A 25,410-nucleotide genomic window follows, 5' to 3' on the forward strand; every position below is an offset into this window, starting at 1 on the left:
ATTTTGGGAACTTTCTATCTGTTATGTTGTGTCCAACAAAACTATCAACAATTTTTCTCATCATCCCAATACCAGGATGACCCAGGCGACCATGCCAAATCTTGAACTTATCAAGATTCTGAAAAACTATCTTGTACGCCATATGCGTCTTTGGTTTAATGTATGTATAATACAACCCGGAAGATAGAGAAGGCAAATTCTCAAGGACTTCCTTTTGAAATCCCTTTTGCTGAGTTATGAGTAGGCATTCAGCCCCACTCTCTTCATTAGTTTCTGTATGGAAACCATTTTTGTGGATATCCTTAAAACTCAGCAAGGTACTAGTAGAATCTGGATACAGTAGAGCATCCGGGATTATTAATTTAGTACCCATAGGGAGTGTAATTGTGGCTTGACCAGAACCAATAATTAGGGTGTCTCGACCAGCAATTGTCATGACACTTCCATTACTCTTCTTGAGTGTCTGGAAATACTTCATCTCCCTAAGTTAGTTCATTATATAATCAAACTCATATAGAATCATTACATACATTACAAACTATATATGTCTTGTACTTATTACAAGCCTTATGTCACACGACATAGCTAACACATTATGTCTAAGGACATAACTTATTTTACAACACATGTAATGTGTCTAATAACATCGTTACAATATATAGGCAAATGAGACTAAATTTGGTCTCCATATATGTCACTAGAACCAAATTCCACTAGCATGTCATCGACATCTAGTATTGGATCTTTCACTTGTTGATTCTGCTCCTGGTTGTCCATGTTTGGAGAATCATCTCGAGAACCATCAATCATAGGGGCACCATCTTCATTTCTAATGAAGTGTGCTTCATACTAGTTCCCCTGAGCCTTCTTGCCCTTTCCAAGTGACTACTGGTACAATTCCACCAAATGCTTCAAAGTGTAACACTTCTTTGCAGTGTAACACTTGAAGCAACCAGTATTGCTAGCCCTTTCATTCTTCTTGAAAGGACCTTTGCCCTTTTGGACTCCGTACTTATTCTGCTTTTCATTACGCTTCCACTTTCCATTGAATGTCCTGTGGTTCTTTTTGAAACCGTTGAACTTTGAGTATTCTTAGAGTTGAAGTGTGATTCAGGCAGAGGCATCGTTCCTATTGGACGAGCCAAGTTGTTCTTCTCAAGAAGCTCATTGTGCTTCTCTGCATGAGGCAGCGAGTAAATCAAGTCAGAATACTTCTTATACTTTTACTGGCGATATAGTTCAGCAAGTATCCTCATAGAGGGATGGAAAGTAGAAAGTGTCTTCTCAATTTGATCAGCATCAGAAATTGCACTAATGCAGAATCTCAACTTGGACTTGATCTTATGAACAACAAAATTGCATGCAGCTATAGACTTAATGTCTTGGAATTGGACTAGCGTCCATTCCCGCTGTGTTCTCGGTAACATCACCGCCCTTTGTTGATCATACCTCTCCTTTAAGGAGGTCTAGAGTGTCAGAGGGTTCTCCTCCATCAGAGACTCTGTCTTTAGGTCAGGGTGAAGATGATGTCGAATGAAGTGCAACGCGGAATACCTTGTTATGTCTGTTATAGACAAAGTCCCTTGGCAGGCGTGGTTATAGTGGAATTGAGTCCCTTGGCCATCAAATTGATTTTGACATCCATTGCCCATGTCATATAGCTAGAACCATCGACGACAAGTTCAGCAAACTCTTTTTCAGATATGTCTGCCATATCCTGCATGCAATCATCACGCATATTAATTCACTCTCATAGAAAATTAATTGTGTTGTAAATAAAACAATGCATGTATATTGATCAACATATATCAATTGCCAAATTGCCGGAACATATACGTTGACATACATTGTACTTGTACAATACACTAATATTCACTAATTACTGAACAATACAATATAGTAATTTACAAAAATTACTAAATGACTACACACAACTTAAAACTACTAGTTAAAGAACTAAACAGAAAAAATGAAAAAATGGTCCTGGGTGGCAACAGATAGACCCAAACCAGTAGCACAACCCACTGCTACAGTACTACTACCGTAAATTCCATTTTTTTCATTTCTCCTTCTTTTTCTGGCTCAGACCAATGCGTGGGTCGAAGCCCATCCGGCCTTTCAGCCCAATAGCCCGGCGCTGCTTTATTCGCTGGATAAATGGGGTCGACGGTTAGGGTTTCCCTTATCTCCCCCAATCCCCATTCCACACGGCGCCACTCTCCTCTGTTCCTACCGCCGCACTGGACACGTGCTCACCGGCGAGCCATCGGTGGTGAAGGGGCGAAATACTTCTTGTGTGACGAGGGGTTGTAGTCAGGGATGTCCACTCCATTTCGGAGTCCATTGGCGAGGCCGAGCGACGCCGGGTTCCATGCTCCCGGACGGTGTACGGGACGAGGTCGATGGCGGTGACGGAGCGACCGAAGAGGAGAGGGCGGCTCGTACCGGTGTCGGGCGGACCCGCACTACGGCTCGTGCCAGCAACACCCGTGTCGGGCATCCCACCAGTGCTGAAGTGGAAGGTGTTATACTCACCGGGAGTAGCAGGGGAGCAGTCGAACGCCCATGGGGTGCTGCTTGTCCCTGCGGCGTCCACACCAAGCCCCGGACCGATGCTGCCACTTGCTCTGGTAGTGGTGATTGTGCTCGCGGTGGACATGGCGCGTCCTGGAGTCGGGATGAAGACGAGGTTGTCGCCTTTGGCATTGGCGACATGCATTGGAGCCGGGCTGTAGCCGCGAGCAGGTACGTCGACGAAGATCTCTCGTTCTTCCTCTGCCAACGTGGTTGACGGCAGGAGTGTGCCAGCGGAGCGGGCGGGGCACGGGCCATATCCATGCACACGACACCTCCATGGTGTGGATGGAGCCGCAAATGCAGGTTCTGGCATGCCCATCTCAGCGTTCAACGGCGGCGGCAGTGCACTTGGTCCGGCGACTAGCCCTGGGTCCAGACCCTGGTGGTTGTCCACCAACGTGGCCAGACGTCGATTCACCGGCGTGGCGCACGGGACGGCGTGGTCTAGACGATGCGTGATGGCGGCGTCTACCAGTGAAGTTCTGGCGGCGATTAATGTCAAGGCCAGAAACTTGTGGTGGTGCCCCCCATCGATGGTGGGCGAACCAGCGACGTTGCTGGGAAAGGAAGTGGCGGCGACCTTCTTCCCAAAGAAGACCAAGGAGAAGGGAGGCGAGGGAAGGCATCCTCATCGTTTTGATTTTCTCCGGCGAGTTTGTGGCCTAGTGCTCTCCATGGAGAGACGTGCTGATAACGTATACAGAAATTGTATGTGAATAGTAATGATTGATCTGTATTGATGATGATGAATAGTACATTTATATTCCCTGAAAAGGCACATCGCACATATACGATGGGTTACAAGCGACATGATTAAAGGACGCGTCGGTTAGGATAAAGAGAGACGGAAGGATGTATCCCTTTGATGAGAAAACTGCACATGTATGTCGGTTTGGAAAATCTGGGATTTCCTTTTAATTAAATTAATTAACTAAATCTTTTTTGCAAGGAATTAACTAAATCTTAACAGTAATGATCCATGCATCCCTTTAAAGTAGGAGTACATGTTACTAGTAGATAATGCGCGCTTCGCTGCGCCATTTTCAGTCATAGGGTCCACATATTTTTTTTCCTTCCCACGCGTTCTTTGTCGCTCTGTGTAATGAGGCGTCTAACTCACGTGTTTTTTAGAATCTCTTCAATGAATTATTGTATTACAATGTGCCTAGGTGATGTCCATATGTAGATTATGAGGGAAAATGCACTTCAAACTTTAAACAGACGGGAGCGGCGACCTGGTCAGCGTATCCCGCCCCGCTAGCTGCCAACATCCTGCCTCCTCATGCACCTGCGCGCCTTCTGGAGACTGGCCCACACCCCCAGGAGGATCCTGAGGGAGTCCCCTCACCTGGCCTGCTCCTGCTTTGTGCGGCCCCACTGGAGATCATGATCCACTCCCTCGCCAATCCGGATGGATGCAGTAGCGAGCCGCCCATCTCGCCCCCCGCTGGACAGCTGGCCTTGGCCGAGCGCGTGACGGGCCCAGCTACCCCCTTGGATGGCCCCGCCACTGATCCCCACACCGCCCCTCCTAGGATCCCACTGCGCGCGATTCGCCCACACTGATCCCGAGTGATCCGGATCCCACGCTCCCTGATTCCTCCCATGCAGCCACTCAGGGCATGCCACTTGGCGCGCATGGCGACGTCCAGCCCTTAGAGGCGTTTGTGCAGTCCATCCAGCGGCCAATTGAGCAGATTCTTCCCGCCCCTTCCATCCGCAGTCGGCGCAAGGAACTACCATCGAACTTCACGCCCCGGAGGAGCGGCCGGATCGCCAAAGTAGACTGTGGGTTCAACTCCGATCTCAAGGCCAAGAAACTCCTTCTGCGCCGCCTCGGGCTCGTCTCGGACGACGCCCCCATCTCTGTGGAAATCCTGAAGAAGTATGAGTGCCTCTTTCAGAGACCACTAGTGCACGATGTGGTGCAGGCTTTCGCCGATCTTTTTAGCTGGCGCATACCCGAGCTCCTCGACCCACCTGCCAGCTCGCTCTCCCCGCTGCCTCGCGCTGTCGAGGCCTAGCGGCTGCCCTGCCCACCCCAGGACCCAAGCTTTCCTCATGGATCACAATCTACGAATTGTATTTTGGAACGTGCGTGGCCTAAATGCCCTAGCCAAGCGCACTGTCGTCTGCAGCGTCATCACCGCTGCTTCCCCATGTATCGTTTGTATCCAAGAAACCAAGATGATTTCCCTTTCGTACTCGCTCGTTGCTGAGACGCTCGGCCCGGCCTTTTCCGAGTTCTTCCTTCTCCCGGCTGACGGGACACGCGGAGGCATCCTACTTGCGTGGCGTCCGGACTTGATCGCGCTTTCCGATCCCTATCTCGGCGAGCACCAAATCACCGCCCTGGCCTCCTCCCTCGATGGTGAGCATCACTGGTGAGTACCGGTGTCTATGGCTCGCAAGGCGACGATGACAAGATTGCCTTCCTTGGCGACCTCAGCGAGGTCCGCTCGTTGCGCGCTGGCCCCTGGATCCTAGGGGGCAACTTCAACATGATCGCCGGGGCGGCGGACAAGAATAACTCCCGTATCAACCATCGTGTCATGTCCCGCTTCTGCCGCTTCCTCGCCGACGAGGAGCTGGGCGACATCTACCTCCACGGAAGGCGGTACACCTGGTCGAGTGAGCGCGACACTCCGACCCTCACGTGCACCGACAAGGCCCTCTGCAACTCTGCTTGGGAGGCGCTCCACCCGCACTGTCTGCTTCGTTGTCCTCTCCTCCGTGGTGTCTGACCACGCGCCCCTCCTCCTGGACTGCACCGCGTGCTCGCCTGGCACCAGGAGGTTCCATTTTGAAAGATTTTGGCCACGCACCGACGACTACATGCAGGTCGTGCTTGAGGCATGGGCCACCGGGACCGACGAGCCGGACCCCTTCCGCCGTTTTGTGGTGCGGCTTAAGGCCACCGTGCGGCGCCTCCAAAGCTGGAGCGTGAAGAAAATTGGAGATGTATATCGGCAGCCCTTGATTGCTCGCGAGCTGATCACGCGCCTAGATGCGGCTCAAGATCTGTGACCTCTCTCTTCGGCCGAGGCCTGTTTACGTCGACGCCTAAAGGGGGCCTATCTGGGCCTCGCTTCGCTCGAGCGCTCGAGCTCGCGCCAGCGTGTCAGGCTTTCCTGGCTGCGGGATGGCGACGCGGGCCAGAAGTTCTTCCGTGTCCATGCCGCACACCACAAGTAGAAGAACCGTATCTTGGAGCTGCAGGTGGGCGATCTCTCCATTTCCGCCCCGGTCGCGCTCGCTGAGGCCTCCTACCAGCACTTCTCTGGAATCCTTGGAACGGCGGTGGCGCTCCCTTTCTCCATTGATTTGTCTGCGATCCATGCTGGCCCTTTCGACCTATCCAGCCTCAACGCGCCCTTCTCCGAGGATGAAATCTGGGCCGCTATGAAGAGCCTGCCACTTGGGAAGGCACCAGGCCCCGACGGATTTACCGCCGAGTTTCTTCGAAGTGCTTGGGATGTGATCAAACATGACATCTGCACTGTCTTCCACAAGCTTTATCCGTTCAACGGGCGTGGATTCCAGTGGCTTAATGATGTGCTCCTTACCCTCATCCCTAAGAAGCAGGATGCGGTATCCCTCTTCGACTATCAGCCTATCAGTCTCATTCATCTCATTGCGAAGCTGTTCGCGAAGGCGCTCTCCCTCCGACTAGCACCGCATCTGGGCAAATTGGTTTCCACGAACCAGAGCGCGTTGCTACCTCTTAAGCACTGCGTTGGATTTCCCCGAAGAGGAGAGGATGATGTAGCAAAGTAGCGTAAGTATTTCCCTCAGTTTTTGAGAACCAAGGTATCAATCCAGTAGGAGGCTACGCGCGAGTCCCTCGTACCTACACAAAAACAATAGCTCAACGCAACCAACGCGCTTAGGGGTTGTCAATCCCTTCACGGTCACTTACGAAAGTGAGATCTGATAGAGATGATAAATAATATTTTTGGTATTTTTGGTATAGAGATGCAAAGTGAAAAGTAAAAAAAGCAATAATAAAGTGATGGATATTGATATGATGAGAAAGATACCCGAGGGCCATAGGTTTCACTAGTGGCTTCTCTCAAGAGCATAAGTATTCTACGGTGGGTGAACAAATCACTGTTGAGCAATTGACAGAGTTGAGCATAGCTATGAGAATTTCTAGGTATGATCATGTATATAGGCATCACGTCCGAGACAAGTAGACCGACTCCTGCCTGCATCTACTACTATTACTCCACTCATCAACCGCTATCCAGCATGCATCTAGAGTATTAAGTTAAAAACAGAGTAACGCCTTAAGTAAGATGACATGATGTAGAGGGATAATTTCATGCAATATGATAAAAACCCCATCTTGTTATCCTCAATGGCAACAATACAATATGTGCCTTGCTGCCCCTTCTGTCACTGGGAAAGGACACCGCAAGATTGAACCCAAAGCTAAGCACTTCTCCCATGGCAAGAACAACCAATCTAGTAGGCCAAACCAAACTGATAATTCGAAGAGACTTGCAAAGATAACCAATCATACATAAAAGAATTCAGAGAAGATTCAAATATTATTCATAGACAGACTGGATCATAAACCCACAATTCATCGGTCCCAACAAACACACCGCAAAAATAAGATTACATCGAATAGATCTCCATGAGAGAGGGGAGAACATTGTATTGAGATCCAAAAAGAGAGAATAAGCCATCTAGCTACTAACTATGGACCCGTAGGTCTGAAGTAAACTACTCACACTTCATCGGAGGGGCTTGGATGATGATGTAGAAGCCCTCCGTGATCGATGCCCCCTCCGGCGGAGCTCCGGAACAGGCCCTAAGATGGGATCTCGTGGATACAGAAAGTTACGGCGGTGGAATTAGGTTTTTGGCTCCGTCCCCGATCGTTTGGGGGTACATAGGTATATATAGGAGGAAGAAGTACGTAGGTGGAGCTTTGAGGGGCCCACGAGGGAGGGGCGTGCCCTAGGGCGGACGCGCCCTCCACCCTCGTGGCCACCTCGTGGCTTTCTTGACAGAGGGTCCAAGTCTCCTGGATCTTATCTGATGAGAAAATCACATTTCCGAAGGTTTCATTCCGTTTGGACTCCGTTTGATATTCTGTTTCTCCGAAACACTGAAATAGGCAAAAAAATCAACAATTCTAGGATGGGTCTCCGGTTAATAGGTTAGTCCCAAAAATAATATAAAACTTGAAAATAAAGCCCAATAATGTCCAAAACAGTAGATAATATAGCATGGAGCAATCAAAAATTAAAGATACGTTGGAGACGTATCAAGCATCCCCAAGCTTAATTCCTGCTCGTCCTCGAGTAGGTAAATGATAAAAACAGAATTTTTGATGCGGAGTGCTACTTGGCATAATTCTAGTGTAATTCTTCTTAATTGTGGTATGAATATTCAGATCCGAAAGATTCAAGACAAAAGTTCATATTGACATAAAAATGATAATACTTCAAGCATACTAACAAAGCAATTATGTCTTCTCAAAATAACATGGCCAAAGAAAGTTCATCCCTACAAAATCATATAGTTTAGTCATGTTTCATTTTCGTCACACAAGAATGCTCTCATCATGCACAACCCCGATGAAAAGCCAAGCAATTGTTTCATACTTTAGTAATCTCAAACCTATAAACTTTCACGCAATATATGAGCGCAAGCCATGGACATAGCACTATAGGTGGAATAGAATATAATGAGGGGGGTTATGTGGAGAAGACAAAAAGGAGAAAGTCTTACATCAACGAGGCTAATCAATGGGCTATGGATATGCCCACCGATTGATGTTAATGCAAGGAGTAGGGATTGCCATGCAACAGATGCACTAGAGCTATAAATGTATGAAAGCTCAACAAAAGAAACTAGTGGGTGTGCATCCAACTTGCTTGCTCACGAAGACCTAGGGCACTTGAGGAGGCCCATTGTTGGAATATACAAGCCAAATTCTATAATGAAAAATTCCCACTAGTATATGAAAGTGATAACATGAGAGACTCTCTACTATGAAGATCATGGTGCTACTTTGAAGCACAAGTGTGGTAAAAGGATAGTAACATTGTCCCTTCTCTCTTTTTCTCTCATTTTTTGGGCCTTTTTTATGGCCTTTCTATTTTTTTGGGCCTTCTCTTTTTTTATGGCCTTTCTCTTTTTTTTATATTCCTCACTTGGGACAATGCTCTAATAATGATGATCATCACACTTCTATTTATTTACAACTCAATGATTACAACTCGATACTAGAACAAAAGATGACTCTATATGAATGCCTCCGGCGGTGTACTGGGATATGCAATGAACCAAGAGTGACATGTATGGAAGAATTATGAATGGTGGCTTTGCCACAAATACTATGTCAAGTACATGATCATGCTAAGCAATATGACAATGATGAATGTGTCATGATGAACGGAATGATGGAAAGTTGCATGGCAATATATCTCGGAATGGCTATGGAAATGCCATAATAGGTAGGTATGGTGGCTGTTTTGAGGAAGATATAAGGAGGTTTATGTGTGAAAGAGCGTATCATATCACGGGGTTTGGATGCACCAGTGAAGTTCGCGCCAACTCTCATTGTGAGAAAGGGCAATGCACGGTACCGAAGAGGCTAGCAAGGATGGAAGGGTGAGAGTGTGTATAATCCATGGACTCAACATTAGTCATAAAGAACTCACATACTTATTGCAAAAATCTACAAGTCATCAAAAACCTCGGCACTACGCGCATGCTCCTAGGGGGGTAGATTGGTAGGAAAACACCATCGCTCGTCCCCGACCTCCACTCATAAGGAAGACAATCAAATAACACCTCATGTTTCGAATTTGTTGCATAACGTTTACCGTACGTGCATGCTACGGGACTTGCAAACCTCAACACAAGTATTTCTCAATTTCACAACTACTCAACTAGCACGACTTCGATATTATTACCTCCATGTCTCAAAACAATCATCAAGCATCAAACTTCTCTTAGTATTCAACACACTCATAAGAAAGTTTTATTATTAATCTTGCATACCAAGCATATTAGGATTTTAAGCAAATTACCATGATATTAAGACTCTAAAAATAATCTAAGTGAAGCATGAGAGATCAATAGTTTCTTTAAAACAAATCCACCACCGTGCTTTAAAAGATATAAGTGAAGCACTAGAGCAAAACTATAAAGCTCAAAAGATATAAGTGAAGCACATAGAGTATTCTATCAAATTCCAAATCATGTATGGCTCTCTCAAAAGGTGTGTACAGCAAGGATGATTGTGTTAAACTAACAAGCAAAGACTCAAATCATAAAAGACGCTCCAAGCAAAACACATATCATGTGGTGAATAAAAATATAGCTCCAAGTAAAGTTACCGATAGAAGTAGACGAAAGAGGGAATGCCTTCCGAGGCATCCCCAAGCTTTGGCTTTTAGGTGTCCTTAGATTATCTTGGGGGTGCCATGGGCATCCCCAATCTTAGGTTCTTTCCACTCCTTGTTCCATAATCCATCAAATCTTTACCCAAAACTTGAAAACTTCACAACACAAAACTTAAAGTAGAAAAACTCGTGAGCTCCGTTAGCGAAAGAAAACAAAAGACCACTTCAAGTTACTGTAACGAACTCATTCTTTATTTATATTGGTGTTAAACCTACTGTATTCCAACTTCTCTATGGATTATAAACTATTTTACTAGCCATAGATTCATCAAAATAAGCAAACAACACACGAAAAACAGAATCTGTCAAAAACAGAACAGTCTGTAGTAATCTGTAGCTAGCGGAATATCTGGAACCCCAAAAATTCTAAAATAAATTGCTGGACGTGAGGAATTTATCTATTAATCATCTTCAAAAAGAATTAACTAAATATCACTTTCCAAATAAAAATTACATCAGTTCTCGTGAGCGCTAAAGTTTCTGTTTTTTACAGCAAGTTCAACAAGACTTTCCCCAAGTCTTCCCAACGGTTCTACTTGGCACAAACACTAATTAAACACAAAAAACACAACCAAAACAGAGGCTAAATAATTTATTTATTACTAAACAGGATCAAAATGCAAGGAATAAAAATAAAATTGGGTTGCCTCCCAACAAGCACCATCGTTTAACGCCCCTAGCTAGGCATAACAAGCAAGAATAGATCTAGGTATTGCCATCTTTGGTAGGCAATCCATAAGTGGCTCTCATGATAGATTCATATGGTAATTTTATTTTCTTTCCAGGGAAGTGTTCCATGGCCTTTTTTAATGGAAATTTAAATCTAATATTCCCTTCCTTCATATCAATAATCGCACCAACCGTTCTAAGGAAAGGTCTACCAAGAATAATAGGGCGAGAAGGATTGCAATCTATATCAAGCACGATAAAATCTACGGGCACATAATTCCTATTTGCAACAATAAGAACATCATTAATTCTTCCCTTATGTTTCTTAATAGTGGAATCCGCAAGATGCAAGTTTAGAGAGCAATCATCAAAATCACGGAAATCTAGCAAATCACACAATGTTTTGGGAATAGTAGAGACACTAGCACCCAAATCACACAAAGCATAAAACTCATTATCTTTAATTTTAATTTTAATAGTAGGTTCCCACTCATCATAAAGTTTTCTAGGGATAGAAACTTTTAACTCAAGTTTTTCTTCATAAGTTTGCTTCAAGGCATCAACGGTATGTTCGGTAAAGGCTTTATTTTGACTATAAGCATGAGGAGATTTTAGCAAGGATTGCAATAAGGAAATACAATCAATTAAAGAGCAATTTTCATAATTAAATTCCTTGAAATCCAATATAGTGGGTTTAGCATCATCTAGGGTTTTATTTCTTTTAATCCCACTTTTATCAATTTCACCATCAAGATCTAAATACTCCGAATTTTTAGAACGCCTTCTAGGTAAAGGTGGATCATATTCATTCCCATCATTATCAAGATTAATATTGCAAAACAAAGATTTAATAGGGGACACATCAATAACTTTTAGATCTTCATCATTATTTTCATAGGAATTGGAAGAACACACTTTAATAAAGGCATCTTTCATAGCACGCATCCTAGCGGTTCTTTCCTTGCACTCATCAATGGAAATTCTCATGGATTTGAGAGACTCATTGATATCATGCTTAGGTGGAATAGATCTAAGTTTGAAAGAATCAACATCAAGAGCAATTCTATCAACGTTCCTAGCCAAATCATCAATCTTAAGCATTTTTTCTTCAATCATAGTATTAAAATTCTTTGCGAAGTAATAAATTCTTTAATATTAGATTCAAAATCAGAGGGCATCTTATTATAATTTCCATAAGAATTGTTGTAGGAATTACGATAATTATTAGAGGGATTACTAGGATAAGGCCTAGGATTAAAATTTCCTCTGTATGCATTGTTACCAAAATTGTTCCTACCAACAAAATTCACATCCATAGATTCATTATTATTATCAATCAAAGTAGACAAAGGCATATCATTAGGATCAGATGAAACACTCTTAGTAGCAAATAATTTCATGAGTTCATCCATCTTTCCACTCAAAACATTAATTTCTTCTATCACATGCATTTTTTATTAGTGGATCTTTCAGTGTGCCATTGAGAATAATTGAACATAATATTATCTAGGAGTTTAGTAGCATCTCGTAAAGTGATTTCCATAAAATTGCCTCCCGCGGCCGAATCTAAAAGATCTCTAGAAGCAAAATTCAATTCGGCATAAATTTTTTGTATAATCATCCACAAATTCAAACCATGAGTAGGGCAATTACGTATCATTAATTTCATTCTCTCCCAAGCATGTGCAACATGTTCATGATCAAGTTGCTTAAAATTCATAATATCGTTTCTAAGAGAGATGATCTTAGCGGGAGGAAAATTCTTAGAGATAAGAGCATCTTTGCACTTGTTCCATGAATCAATACTATTTTTAGGCAAAGATGAAAACCAAGCTTTAGCATGATCTCTAAGCGAAAAAGGAAATAGCTTCAATTTAACAATATCATTATTGACATCTTTCTTATTTTGCATGTCACACAAATCAACGAAGCTATTAAGATGGGTAGCGACATCTTCACAAGGAAGGCCGGAGAACGGATCTTTCATGACAAGATTAAGCAAAGCAGCATTAATTTCACAAGATTCGGCATCGGTAAGAGGAGCAATTGGTGTGCTAAGGAAATCATTATTGTTGGTATTGGTGAAGTCACACAATTTAGTATTATCTTGAGCCATCGCGACAAACAAGCAATCCAACACACGAGCAAACAAAAAGCAAACGGGCAAAAAGAGGCAAATAGAGAGAGAGGGAGGATAGAGAGAGGGCGAATAAAACGGCAAGGGTGAAGTGGGGGAGAGGAAAACGAGAGGCAAATGGCAAATAATGTAATGCGGGAGATAGGGATTGTGATGGGTACTTGGTATGTTGACTTTTGCGCAGACTCCCCGGCAACGGCGCCAGAAATTCTTCTTGCTACCTCTTGAGCACTGTGTTGGATTTCCCCGAAGAGGAGAGGATGATGCAGCAAAGTAGCGTAAGTATTTCCCTTAGTTTTTGAGAACCAAGGTATCAATCCAGTAGGAGGCTACGCGCGAGTCCCTCGTACCTACACAAAAACAATAGCTCAACGCAACCAACGCACTTAGGGGTTGTCAATCCCTTCACGGTCACTTACGAAAGTGAGATCTGATAGAGATGATAAATAATATTTTTGGTATTTTTGGTATAGAGATGCAAAGTGAAAAGTAAAAGCAAAGTAAAAGCAAAGCAATAATAAAGTTATGGAGATTGATATGATGAGAAAGAGACCCGGGGGCCATAGGTTTCACTAGTGGCTTCTCTCAAGAGCATAGGTATTCTATGGTGGGTGAACAAATTACTGTTGAGCAATTGACAGAATTGAGCATAGTTATGAGAATATCTAGGTATGATCATGTATATAGGCATCACGTCCGAGACAAGTGGACCGACTCCTGCCTGCATCTACTACTATTACTCCACTCATCGACCGCTATCCAGCATGCATCTAGAGTATTAAGTTAAAAACAGAGTAACGCCTTAAGCAAGATGACATGATGTAGAGGGATAATTTCATGCAATATGATAAAAACCCCATCTTGTTATCCTCAATGGCAACAATACAATATGTGCCTTGCTGCCCCTTCTGTCACTGGGAAAGGACACCGCAAGATTGAACCCAAAGCTAAGCACTTCTCCCATGGCAAGAACAACCAATCTAGTAGGCCAAACCAAACTGATAATTTGAAGAGACTTGCAAAGATAACCAATCATACATAAAAGAATTCAGAGAAGATTCAAATATTATTCATAGACAGACTGGATCATAAACCCACAATTCATCGGTCTCAACAAACACACCGCAAAAAGAAGATTACATCGAATAGATCTCCATGAGAGAGGGGAGAACATTGTATTGAGATCCAAAAAGAGAGAATAAGCCATCTAGCTACTAACTATGGACCCGTAGGTCTGAAGTAAACTACTCACACTTCATCGGAGGGGCTTGGATGATGATGTAGAAGCCCTCCGTGATCGATGCCCCCTCTGGCGGAGCTCCGGAACATGACCCAAGATGGGATCTCGTGGATACAGAAAGTTACGGCGGTGGAATTAGGTTTTTGGCTCCGTCCCCGATCGTTTGGGGGTACGTAGGTATATATAGGAGGAAGAAGTACGTCGGTGGAGCTTTGAGGGGCCCACGAGGCAGGGGTGCGCCCTAGGGGGGCGCCCTCCACCCTCGTGGCCGCCTCGTGGATTTCTTGACGGAGGGTCCAAGTCTCCTGGATCTTATCTGATGAGAAATCACATTTCCGAAGGTTTCATTCCGTTTGGACTCCGTTTGATATTCTGTTTCTCCGAAACACTGAAATAGGCAAAAAAACAGCAATTCTGGGCTGGGCCTCCGGTTAATAGGTTAGTCCCAAAAATAATATAAAAGTGGAAAATAAAGCCCAATAATGTCCAAAACAGTAGATAATATAGCATGGAGCAATCAAAAATTATAGATATGTTGGAGACGTATCACGCGTTCATTGCTGGCCGGAGCATCCACGACAATTTTCTCCTCGTTCAACAAACGGCTAGACTCCTCCACAACCTCAAGATGCCACAGACGCTCCTCAAGATCAACATCACGAGGGCGTTCGACTCGGTGGCCTGGCCTTTTCTGCTCGAAACGCTCCGGCACCTTGGCTTTGGAAACCGCTGATGCGAGTGGATCTCTATTCTGCTCTCCACCGCGTCCACGCGCGTGCTCATCAATGGCGTTCCTGGGCCACCTATCCTTCACTCTTGCGGGCTGCGACAAGGGGACCCTGTCTCTCCGATGCCCTTCGTCATTGTCATCGACGTGCTAAACTCGCTTCACCAGCGAGCCGTCGAGCGTGGCCTCCTCCAGTGGTTGACCACGAGACACCTGGCCTCGAGTGTCTCCCTCTATGCGGACGACGTTGTCATCTTCTGCCACCCCGACAACCACGACCTACACACCATTCGCTGCCTGCTTCATATCTTTGGCAAGGTCTCTGGGCTCCGCACAAACTTCGCCAAGTGCTCGGCATCGCCCATCCGATGCACCGAGGAGCACGTGGCCATGATCGAGACGGAGATGGCATGCCTGATTGCCTACTTCCCGGTGAAGTATCTCGGCCTCCCGCTATCCATTCGCAAGCCCTCCACGACTGACCTCATGGCGCTTGTCGACAAGCTTGAGAGGAAGCTCTCCACTTGGCTTGGGTCCATGCTCTCCCTTGGCGATCACCTTGCGCTCTGCAGACACGTTTTCTGTGCCATGCCCATTCACATCCTCATCGCCATCGCCGTCAACAAGGCTATCCTCGCGCGGATAAACCGGATCATTCGCGGCTTCCTTTGGATTGGCCGCAAGGATGCGCGCAGCGGGCAGTGCCGCGTCAATTGGGACTGCGTGTGCCGCCCCACCTCCCTTGGCGGCATGGGGATCTGCGACCTGCAGCGCACCGTTGTTGCCCTGCGCGCCAGATGGCTTTGGCTCCAGCGCACTGACACCTCGCGTCCCTGGAGCATGCTTCACCTCCCCCACGACCCGATGGCCGCGCAGATTTTCAGAGCCTCCACCACCTGGGAGGTGCGAGATGGGCGTTCTTGAAAGTTCTGGACGGACCCCTGGATCGAGGGCAAGTCCATCTCTGAGGTCGCGCCCCTGGTTTTCTCTGTGGTCTCTCGATGGCATCGCCACGTCCGGACGGTGGCTGAGGGCCTCCCCAGGCGGGCGTGGGTGCGAGACATCGCCGACGCGCTCGGCCCCACCGCCCTTGTCCAGTACATCGATCTCTGGCGCGCTCTCCAGACCAAAGCCCTCGCGGTCGGGCACGATGTGCTGCGCTGGAGGTGGACCGACTCTGGCGTCTACTCGCCCAAGACCTGCTACCTTGCGCTCTTCCACGGCTCTATCTCGGATGCATCCTGGAAGCTCACCTGGAAGACATGGGCCCCCCTTCGCATTAAGCTTTCATCTGACTGGCCCTATAGGATCGGTGCTGGACGGCCGCTCGCCTCGCCCGCCGTGGCTTACCGCACGACGACCGGTGCGTGCTCTGCGACCAGGCCACCGAGGACATGCACCATCTATTCACTGCTTGCCCCTTCTCCCGCCAAATTTGGCACGAGGTTCTATCTTGGTGCAGATCGACCGCTACGATCCCGGTCCCAAACACGCCTTTCGCGGATTGGTGGATCAACGCGTGCTCCACATAGCCCGCTGCTCTACGGAAGGGTCTAAACTCCATCATTGCCCTCACCGCCTGGGCTATCTGGAAGCACCGGAATGTGTGCGTCTTCGACCAGCTGCACCCCTCCATCGCAAGCTTGCTTCGGTCTATTCAGGAAGACACTTGCCTTTGGGCTAGCGCCGGCGCCAACGGCTTGGCGACGATGATCTCTGAGAGATAGGCTATAGCTTGATGTATTGGGCATGAGCAGCCCCTACCCCATCTGCTCCTGCTACTTGTGCCCGCACCAACCTGTGTACGTGTGGCCGTTGTAGCATTCACTCTATGTATTTTTTCACCCCTCCTATCAATGCAATGATACGCAATCTTTGCGTATTCGCTAAAAAAACTTTAAACAATCGACCAAAATGGCATCGCCAACAGGAGATGAGTCCATCATAATAATCTAATAAATTACATTGGTCACAATGAGCCATAGCCAAACTACTTCGCAAAAATCATATAAGCTTTATCGGTGACCAACACACAGTTATGTTCGCGAAAATCATAGATCATGCATAATGGTTTTTGTAGACATTATCCCCCTTATACTTCACAAAGGGCAAAACACCACAAATCAGGACTTTGGTATTCACTAGCAAAAAAGCCCGTGCATTGCAACGGGGGAGAAAACATAACACACGCTCTTAACTCAACAACTATCACTCAAGATCACAATAGGTCCATCTCCTTTATTCTTGCGAGGCATCATATTTGTGTTGCCGCTTATGATCCTTCTCACCCTCGCCGGCGATGGCCTCGGTATTCACACAAAACAACAGAAAACGTGTATTGAATATAGTTAATCCTAAGGCGTCTCTCTCTCTCTCTCGCTTTATCTCACTCTCGCGATGAGAAATCTGTTGTTTTCCCTTATGACATTTTTCAGAGGTATGCATGTGTAGTTGTCGATGTTTTCTTTTCCATATATGGTTATAGTGGGGTGTTTATTTGCAATCCGGATCGCCGCCGGTACGAAAAAAACGAATCTTGCGCTATAAATTATAAGTTTGCTTCCATAACAATATTTTAAAAATATTAAACAGGTAAAATTAACATCATATTTAGATTCCACACATTCTTCTAATAAAATTTCATATATAGTATGTTAAAATCGAAGTTACGGTTTAAAAGATACAGATAATTTAGAAAATCATTTGGTTTGACTCAAATATATTCTAAAATAATATTTAAAAATACTTAACAGGTAAAAATAATCTCATATTCATATTCTACATATTTTTCTAATCAAATTTCATATATAACATGTTTAAATCGGAGTTACGATTTAAAAGATATGGATGATTTTAAAAAACATTTGTTTGACTTAAATATGATCCGCGGATGAATTACCTAAAACATCAAGGGGGTTTTCGAAAAATGTAAAATAACGGTTCGGTTGTGACTTCAATCCGGATGGCGGATTGATTTCAAAAAAGATAGGGACTTTTGTGTAAAATATAAAAATAACGATTCATTTTAACTTAAAACAGGACCGCAGATTGAATTCTCTAAAATAGAGGGACTTTTCTAAAAAATGTCATGATGGACGAAAGAAACCCAATTACTTTATTATTAGGTAAAGATAAATATACACGTACTGTGCGTCGGTCTAATTAAACCCATAGATGTTTGACGACATAAAATCTCAGACCATCAGCTAAGAGAGGAGACAATAACAATCAAACCCCTAGATGTTTGACGACATAATACCCCGGCCCTGAGCTAAGGGATGAAACATAAATCTAAGCAGCTGTCTCACTCAACTGAAAGAAGTGTATATAACCTGATGTACTTTCTCGGTCTACATCACCGCAAAATCAAAAACTGGCCATTTAATGCCCCAAAGTCTGCTGTACTGGACAAAATACACCTAAGTTTCCCACGGTGTTTTTGCTGATGTGGCGGCGAGGCGAGATGGAAAAGCGTCACTGCGGATAGCCATTCCGGCGAACACTTCATGTGTGCCCACGAGGAGGTCGGTATCCGCGCATTGATCGGCTAGCTAGCTAGCTTACTGAAATCAATAACGTATTATCTCACTCTCAGCTTGTCATTGACGTGCGCTAGGCCAAGGAGCACTGCACGGAGTGGACGCTAGGAGTGCCATTGTGCCATGTCGCTACCGTCGCTGTGGCGCACCAGCAACGACCCTCTCGCTGTAGGCCAGGCTGCAGCTAGCACCGCCGCTGTGCCCGCCTTTACGCGTCGACCAGACAACCACCAGGAAGTCCACGCCATTCAGCTCTGCCATAGCTTGGTCCGCGTGCCCGGCAAGGTTCATCGACGGCGCAACAAATGCCGCATGAGCCCTTGTCCGGGAGCACACAAGCGTAGAAGCCCAATCGATGGCTGAGGGTGAGGCTCGTGGTGGCCTCCTGTGCCCCATCGACGTCTGCGAGGGTGATGTTCTTGGCGGCCTTCAGTACGCCCAGCGGTGCCAGCGAGGGTACGGCTCGTGGCGGCCTCCCGTATGCCAAGCGACGGAGGCGAGGGCGAGGCTCTTGGCAGCCACCTGTGTGCCGAGTGGCGGAGGCAAAGGTGAGGCTTTTGGCGGCCTCCCCTGCGCTAAGTGACGACAGTGAGGACGGGTTTCTTGGCGGCCTCCTGTGGCGTCGTGAGTAGCAGCCTCATGGGAAGGACCAGCGCGTCATGGACGTCCCATGAGGGTTAGCTTGCCAGTGAAGAGTGTAACGCCCCGATCTAGATCGCAGGCGACCAGAGTAGGCTCGAGGAAGGATCTGGAGAAGGGGATGAGAGAAATTTGGAGAAGGGGATGAGCAAGGGGAAAGGTTAGGTGAAATTTCAGAATTCAGTTCTTACAACTCTCAACCCACGCACACGCTTCGCAAGGCTTTAGTACACGCCCCAGCCTCAGCCAGCTGGCTACTCACACACGCAGACCCACACTTGGGCCCACTTATCAGTCACACGGTGGTGTTGACACTGCCGGTGTGACATTCTCCCCTTCTTGAGAAGGAACTCCCACCTCAGCTAGCTCCTCGCTCCAGATAGCCGCTGTTGGGTGACGGCGACGTAACACTTCGCGGTCTTCCCAAGTAATTGTTGGAGGAGTCGTGTCCTGTTGCACTTGGAGTTGCACCACAGGTGTGTCGCCCAGCTTCAGCATCTTTCTGTCCAGAATGGTTGTTGGAGTGGCATGGACTGCAGTCAAGTCTGTAGTACTCGGAAGTTCAGAAAACACAGGTGTATAGTTGGGGGGTGAAAGGCTTCAACTGGGACACATGAAAGACAGGGTGTATACGGCTGTCCGAAGGCAGGTCGAGCTTATAAGCTGCAGGTCCAATCTTGGCGAGAACTTGGAACGGCCCGAAGAATTTAAAGGCCAGCTTGGCGCAGGGACGGCTGGCAACTGACCGTTGCACGTAGGGCTGTAACTTCAGTAACACTTCCTCACCCACCTGGAAAGAGCGCTATGTGCGGTTGGCATCAGCAAACTTCTTGTATTTGGCCTGGGCTCGCGCTAGTTGTAGATGGAGGCGCTCCTTGTGTACTGCCCAGTCCCATACCTCGCCGTCCGGCATGGTAGGTGGCGACGCGGGCCAGGTAGCCATACTGCCCATGCTTGCTTCCACCCCATAGAGAGCCTTGAACGGAGTGCATCCGGGGAGGAGTGGAAGGACGAATTGTACCAGAATTCTGCCGAAGGAAGCCAGCGACGCCAGTGCTGTGGCGTGTCATGGACCGCGCACCGCAAGTACATCTCCATGCAGTGATTCACCCTCTCGCTTTGTCCGTCTGTCTGTGGATGGTAGGTGAAGAAATACAACAGCTTAGTACCAGCCCCGGCAAACAGCTCCCGCCACAGTGCACTGGTGAACACTTTGTCGCAGTCTGAGACGATGGACGCCGGGATCCCGTGGAGCTTGACAATGCTATCCCAGAACGCCTTGGCCACTTGAGATGCTGTGAATGGATGCCGAAGTGCGACAAAGTGAGCAAATTTGGTGAAGCGATCCACCACCACCATGATGGTGTCACAGCCCTCAGATTTAGCGAGGCCTTCGACGAAATCCATTGTCAAATCCTACCAGGGTGCTGTTGGAATCGGCAGAGGTGCCAATTTGCCTGCAGGTTTACGCAACTCGTGTTTTGCTTGCTGGCAGACGGTGCATTGCCTCACATAATCCTCCACAGCCAGCTTCAGGCCCTTCCACTCAAACAGCTTCTTGATGCGCTGATAGGTTGCCATTGCGCTGGAATGCCCCCCAATGGCGTTGTCGTGTAGAGCGCTGATCAGTTTGGTGCGGAGCGCGGTATTTGCACCAATCCACAGGCGGCCATGGCGATGTATCATGCCATGGTACAGTTCATAGCCGCTGTCATCTGGGCTATGCACCGCAAGTTGCTACATCATCTCTTGGGCTTCAGGGTCTGTCTCATATGAATTGGCAACCTCTTGAATCCAGACGGGCTGACAGAGGGATAGGGCGTTGGTGCTGAAATGGTTGCCCACACGTGACAGTGCGTCGGCGGCACTATTATCCACGCCACGCTTGTACTGGAACTGAAATTGCAACCCGACGAGCTTGGACATGGCTTTGCGCTGTAACTCGGTCTCTAGATGTTGATCGCCCAAGGTGCAGAGACTTTTATGGTCCGTGAGGATAGTGAACGGACCACGCTGCAGATAAGACCTCCATTTGTCCACGGCCATCATAACCGCTAGGAATTCTTTTTCATAAGTGGAGAGCTTCTGGTTGCGCACTCCGAGTGCCTTGCTGTAGTACACGATCGGGTGGCCTTCTTGAGCTAGGACGGCGCCAATGCCAGTGTCGCACGCGTCTGTTTCGATGGTGAATGGCTTGTCGAAGTCGGGGAGGGCAAGGACGGGCGTGGTCACCATTGCCTGCTTGAGTGTCTCGAACGCGCGCTGGGCCTGCTCGGTCCAGACGAATCCCTTCTTGGTGAGTTGTTGTGTCAACGGCTTGGCGATGATTTCATAGTGTGGGACGAACTTGCGGTAATATCCTGTGAGGCCGAGGAACCCACGGAGCTCGGTGGCATTGGTTGGTGTTGGCCACTGCTCCATGGCTTGAATCTTCTCGTTGTCTATAGCGACACCCTCCTTGGAAATGACATGGCCCAAGTAGTCAATGTGGTCTTGAGCGAACGAACACTTGGACAACTTGGCGTAGAGCTGGTGCTTGCGGAGGAGCTCGAGAACGATCCGCAAGTGCTCCGCGTGCTTCTCCAATGTCTCATTGAAAACCAGAATGTCCTCAAGAAAAATGATTTACAAACTTACGTGTATACTTGGCGAAGATCGCATTCATCAAGCATTGGAACGTGGCCGGCGCGTTCGTCGTGCCAAAAGGCATGACTCTGAACTGAAAATGCCCATGATGCGTCTTGAATGCCGTCTTGTGTTCGTCTTCCTCTTTCATGCGGATTTGGTGGTAACCTGCCCGAAGATCCAGCTTAGAGAAGTAAGCTGCACCAGACAGCTCGTCCAATAGCTCGTCCACGATCGGCAATGGAAATTTGTTCTTGACGGTGATGTCGTTTAGGCGTCGGTAGTCAATGCAAAACCTCCAGGAGCCGTCCATCTTCTTGACCAATAGCACCGGTGCTGCGTACGGACGGACAGAATGAGTAATCATCTCTGAGTCCAACATTTCCTTCACTTTCCGCTCAATTTCGTCCTTTTGAAGGGGTGAGTAGCGATAAGGGCGCATGTTTGCTGGCTGCGCTCCCTCGACCAAGGTCACCGCATGGTCATACTGGCGATGAGGAGGTAGGCCCTTTGGTGCTGTAAACACGTCAGTGAACTCTTCCAGAAGATCACTAATTGGAGTGAGTGTAACGCCCCGATCTAGATCACATGCGACCAGAGTAGGCTGGAGGAGGGATCTCGAGAAGGGGATGAGGGGAATTTGGAGAAGGGGATGAGTAAGGGGAAAAGTTAGGTGAGATTTCAGAATTCAGTTCTTACAACTCTGAATCCACGCACACGTCTCGCAAGGCTTTAGTACACGCCCCAGCCTCAGCCAGCTGGCTACTCACAGACGCAGACCCACACTTGGGCCCATGACTTGGAATCCCTTGCCAGAGCCGGACCTCACCCCCTCCCCACGCCGCCCATGATGGGTTGGATGGGACGCGTGTTACCACCCCAAAGCGTAGTAATCCAGCAAACGGCTGGTTCAAGGCGGTTCAGAATTTGTCAACACAGGCTGAAAGAGGGGTCCCACACACTCCCCAACGCCCCGATTCACCCTAGCGCTGTATTTCGAGGGAGCTTAGTAACTTTACTGATTCAAAAAAAAAACTGGGAGTACATGTAACTTGTCTCGTACTCTGTATATATCCCATACAGAGTCGGATCGGAAGCCTATCTATTTTTTCGACACGACATGTTCGTGAAACTTAAGGCAGGGGTTACGTGGACTTCTTTGGTCGGCAGCGGAACTGTGTATGCGCCACCCGCCTAGTCAGAAAACCAAACGCAAGTCTAACCGAACATACTCTTTCTCGATCGTACCCGTTCCGGACGGCGGCTGCAGCCGCGGCTAGATGGCGGAGGAGCACGTTACGACCCAGCCGCCGGCCGGCGGCTCTCCACTTCCACGCATGGGGAACGACACCACGGAGGAGACGCGTAAGCGTCCGGCGGATGAGGACGCGGAGCGGTCGGCGAAGCGGCCGTCGCCGAAAAAGCTGCACGAAGAGGTCATGCAATCTCTTGGTGACGTGCGCGAGGCGCAGGCCACGCTGTACGATCCCAAGCGAAAGTGCTTCGACTGCTGCCGCGGCTTTGAGTGGTACATGCACGAGCCCGCAGTGTTCGACCACGAGGAAGAGTGTAAGATCTAAATCTTATTATATCCCCTCTCTCTCTCTCTCTCCAAAATTAGTGTTCACGTTCAAATTAAATCTCTTTAAACCGACAGAGGTTCGCACAACATTCTAAATTTTTTTGAGTTGCTTCTCTTGAGCTCGCAGCAACGGCTCGGTTCTCAAGGCCGCTGGACGAAATCCCAGAGTCTCAATTAGACTTCCTGAAGATCGCGTTGAATGTGATTCATGTGAAGGTATTGGCCTCCGATGTAGGTTTCCCGATCAGCGTGTTTGGGAATGTGTTGATGAGAGATGGCTTGGACTTCAAATGCATCCACCTCTTCCAACGTGATAGAGACAACTGCCAGGTCATCAACTCACCGGTTAGTACTACTCCTAGTATTAATCAATCATTGGATCGTCAAGCTACACGTATATACGCACATTGCATGCCTATCATATGGTATTCATTGGTGCATACATACATACATACATACATACATACATACATACATACATACATAGATTGTCTACATACATCAAGCTATACATACATAAATTGCGGAAAAATACCAATAATTTCTTCATTAACTAGATGATTATATAACCACACACAGACTCTTCTGAAATTATCCCCTTTTAATCCCGGCCGTCTGTTGCAGGATGAAATGCTAAATTTGATAGGGCCCAATCGAGGACCCGCAGAAGCTGTTGTTTTCTATTTTGAGGTCAACCTAAAGATCAGGGGCGAAGAACCTGCTATGGATATGATTTTCAGCAGGACCTTGGTGGATGAAAATTATCCTCTTGATGCATGGACTAAGAAACAAGAAGTTTCAAGTTGGCTGAGTACATTAGAGTTTTCATACAGATCTGTGCACTATGCGGTGGAAGCCACCGTTGGGATCAAAATTCTGAGAGGGCCACGATTCTTGCATGGCAGCCTGATAGCTTCCACCTCCGAAGAGCCTAGTGAGATGGTGCTATATGACAGTGAGCGCTGGGGTGCCAATACCAAGCTTGCTGTGGATGGGTCGGTGAATCTACCTCGTTGTCTAGTAATTCTACGCGAAGACGAGGATTTATTCCTAAAAGTTTGTGTTTTTGGCCGTCGCCATAGAAGAGCTAAGCCCAATACCATTGTCCTTACAGTTGAACATTCTGATAGATCATTCGATATAAAACTAGGTTGTTATCACTTACAAGTCACCGTGTCCTGGTCAGGCATTTTGTTGCGCTAGATACATCTGTTTGAGATACATCTGTTTGAGCGACAAATAATATGAATTAGAGGGAGTAGTACATTTTTTGTAATTGTGATACATCATTCGAATAAAACAAGGTTGTTTTTTACCGGTTGAAGTTTCATGAAGAAAACTAATAATACAAAACCATGAAAAACCACCTAATCCATTTTTCATGGAGGGGCGACTCGGCTGTGCCTTCCACCATTCCCCGCACGACCATGGCAGCGCCGCCGACCAGATCCTGGAACAGCTGCATGTTGTGCTTTGGACTGCTGCCGTGGATTTTTTTTGAAAGATCCAGCTTGGCTGGCATTCATTCCATTAAGCAGAGAGAGGGCGGAAACAATTGTTGATCAAGTGATCATGGGGTTAAAAGAAGATTACAGGCCTCCGCGTTCAGGCAGGGGTGCTCATATACGCGATCTTTCACGGTACGTCCCCGAACGGGTGCTCCATGCATTTTGCTCCAGCGATCCTCCATTGCTCCATGTCCCGCCTGCAAGCTTCAGTGATGCTCCTCACGCTTGCTATCTTTCCTCTGAATGTGCATGCATTGCGCTTGATCCAAATCTGCCAACATACAAGAGCCATCAGCGATCTGGTCCCTCTGCAGGTGCTTGTGGAGGTGTGGTCGATGATCCTTTGAACGCGGTCGCCTGTTGTGACGCCCCCGATTCAATCATACACTAATCATACACGCAAACGTGTACGGTCAAGATTAGGGACTCACGAGAAGATATCATAACACAACTGTACAAATAAAATAAGTCATACAAGCATCATATTACAAGCAAGGGGCCTCGAGGGCTCGAATACAAGAGCTCGATCATAGAAGAGTCAGCGGAAGCAACAATATCTGAGTACAGACATAAGTAAACAAGTCTGCCTTAAGAAGGCTAGCACAAACAGGGATACATATCGAAAGAGGCGCATGCCTCCTGCCTGAGACTCTCCTAAACTACTCTTGGTCATCGTCAGCGGCCTGCACGTAGTAGTAGGCACCTCCAGAGTAGTAGGAGTCGTCGTCGACGGTGGCATC

General features: G+C 47.2%; 1 protein-coding gene across 1 annotated transcript; it reads left to right on the forward strand.

The window, feature by feature from the left end:
- Positions 1-22,797: 22,797 nt before the first annotated feature.
- On the forward strand, positions 22,798-24,365 carry LOC147964216 (uncharacterized). The gene is made up of 3 exons (XM_087526555.1): positions 22,798-23,149; positions 23,290-23,507; positions 23,787-24,365. The coding sequence occupies exons 1-3, from the start codon at positions 22,861-22,863 to the stop codon at positions 24,363-24,365; spliced, it is 1,086 nt and encodes a 361-aa protein (XP_087382681.1). The 5' UTR covers positions 22,798-22,860.
- The last annotated feature ends 1,045 nt before the right edge of the window (positions 24,366-25,410 follow it).

Source organism: Triticum urartu, chromosome 6A (assembly GCF_056163025.1).
Source record: "Triticum urartu cultivar PI428250 chromosome 6A, HENAU_Tu73, whole genome shotgun sequence".
NCBI classification, from domain to species: Eukaryota; Viridiplantae; Streptophyta; class Magnoliopsida; order Poales; family Poaceae; genus Triticum; species Triticum urartu.

Bases quoted from the DNA above. Each gene is read 5' to 3' on its own strand.
- LOC147964216 (XM_087526555.1), top strand. From the start codon at position 22,861: ATGGCGGAGGAGCACGTTACGACCCAGCCGCCGGCCGGCGGCTCTCCA. The intron at 23,150-23,289 runs GTAAGATCTAAA...TTGAGCTCGCAG, and splicing joins GTTCGACCACGAGGAAGAGT to CAACGGCTCGGTTCTCAAGG. The intron at 23,508-23,786 runs GTTAGTACTACT...CGTCTGTTGCAG, and splicing joins GCCAGGTCATCAACTCACCG to GATGAAATGCTAAATTTGAT.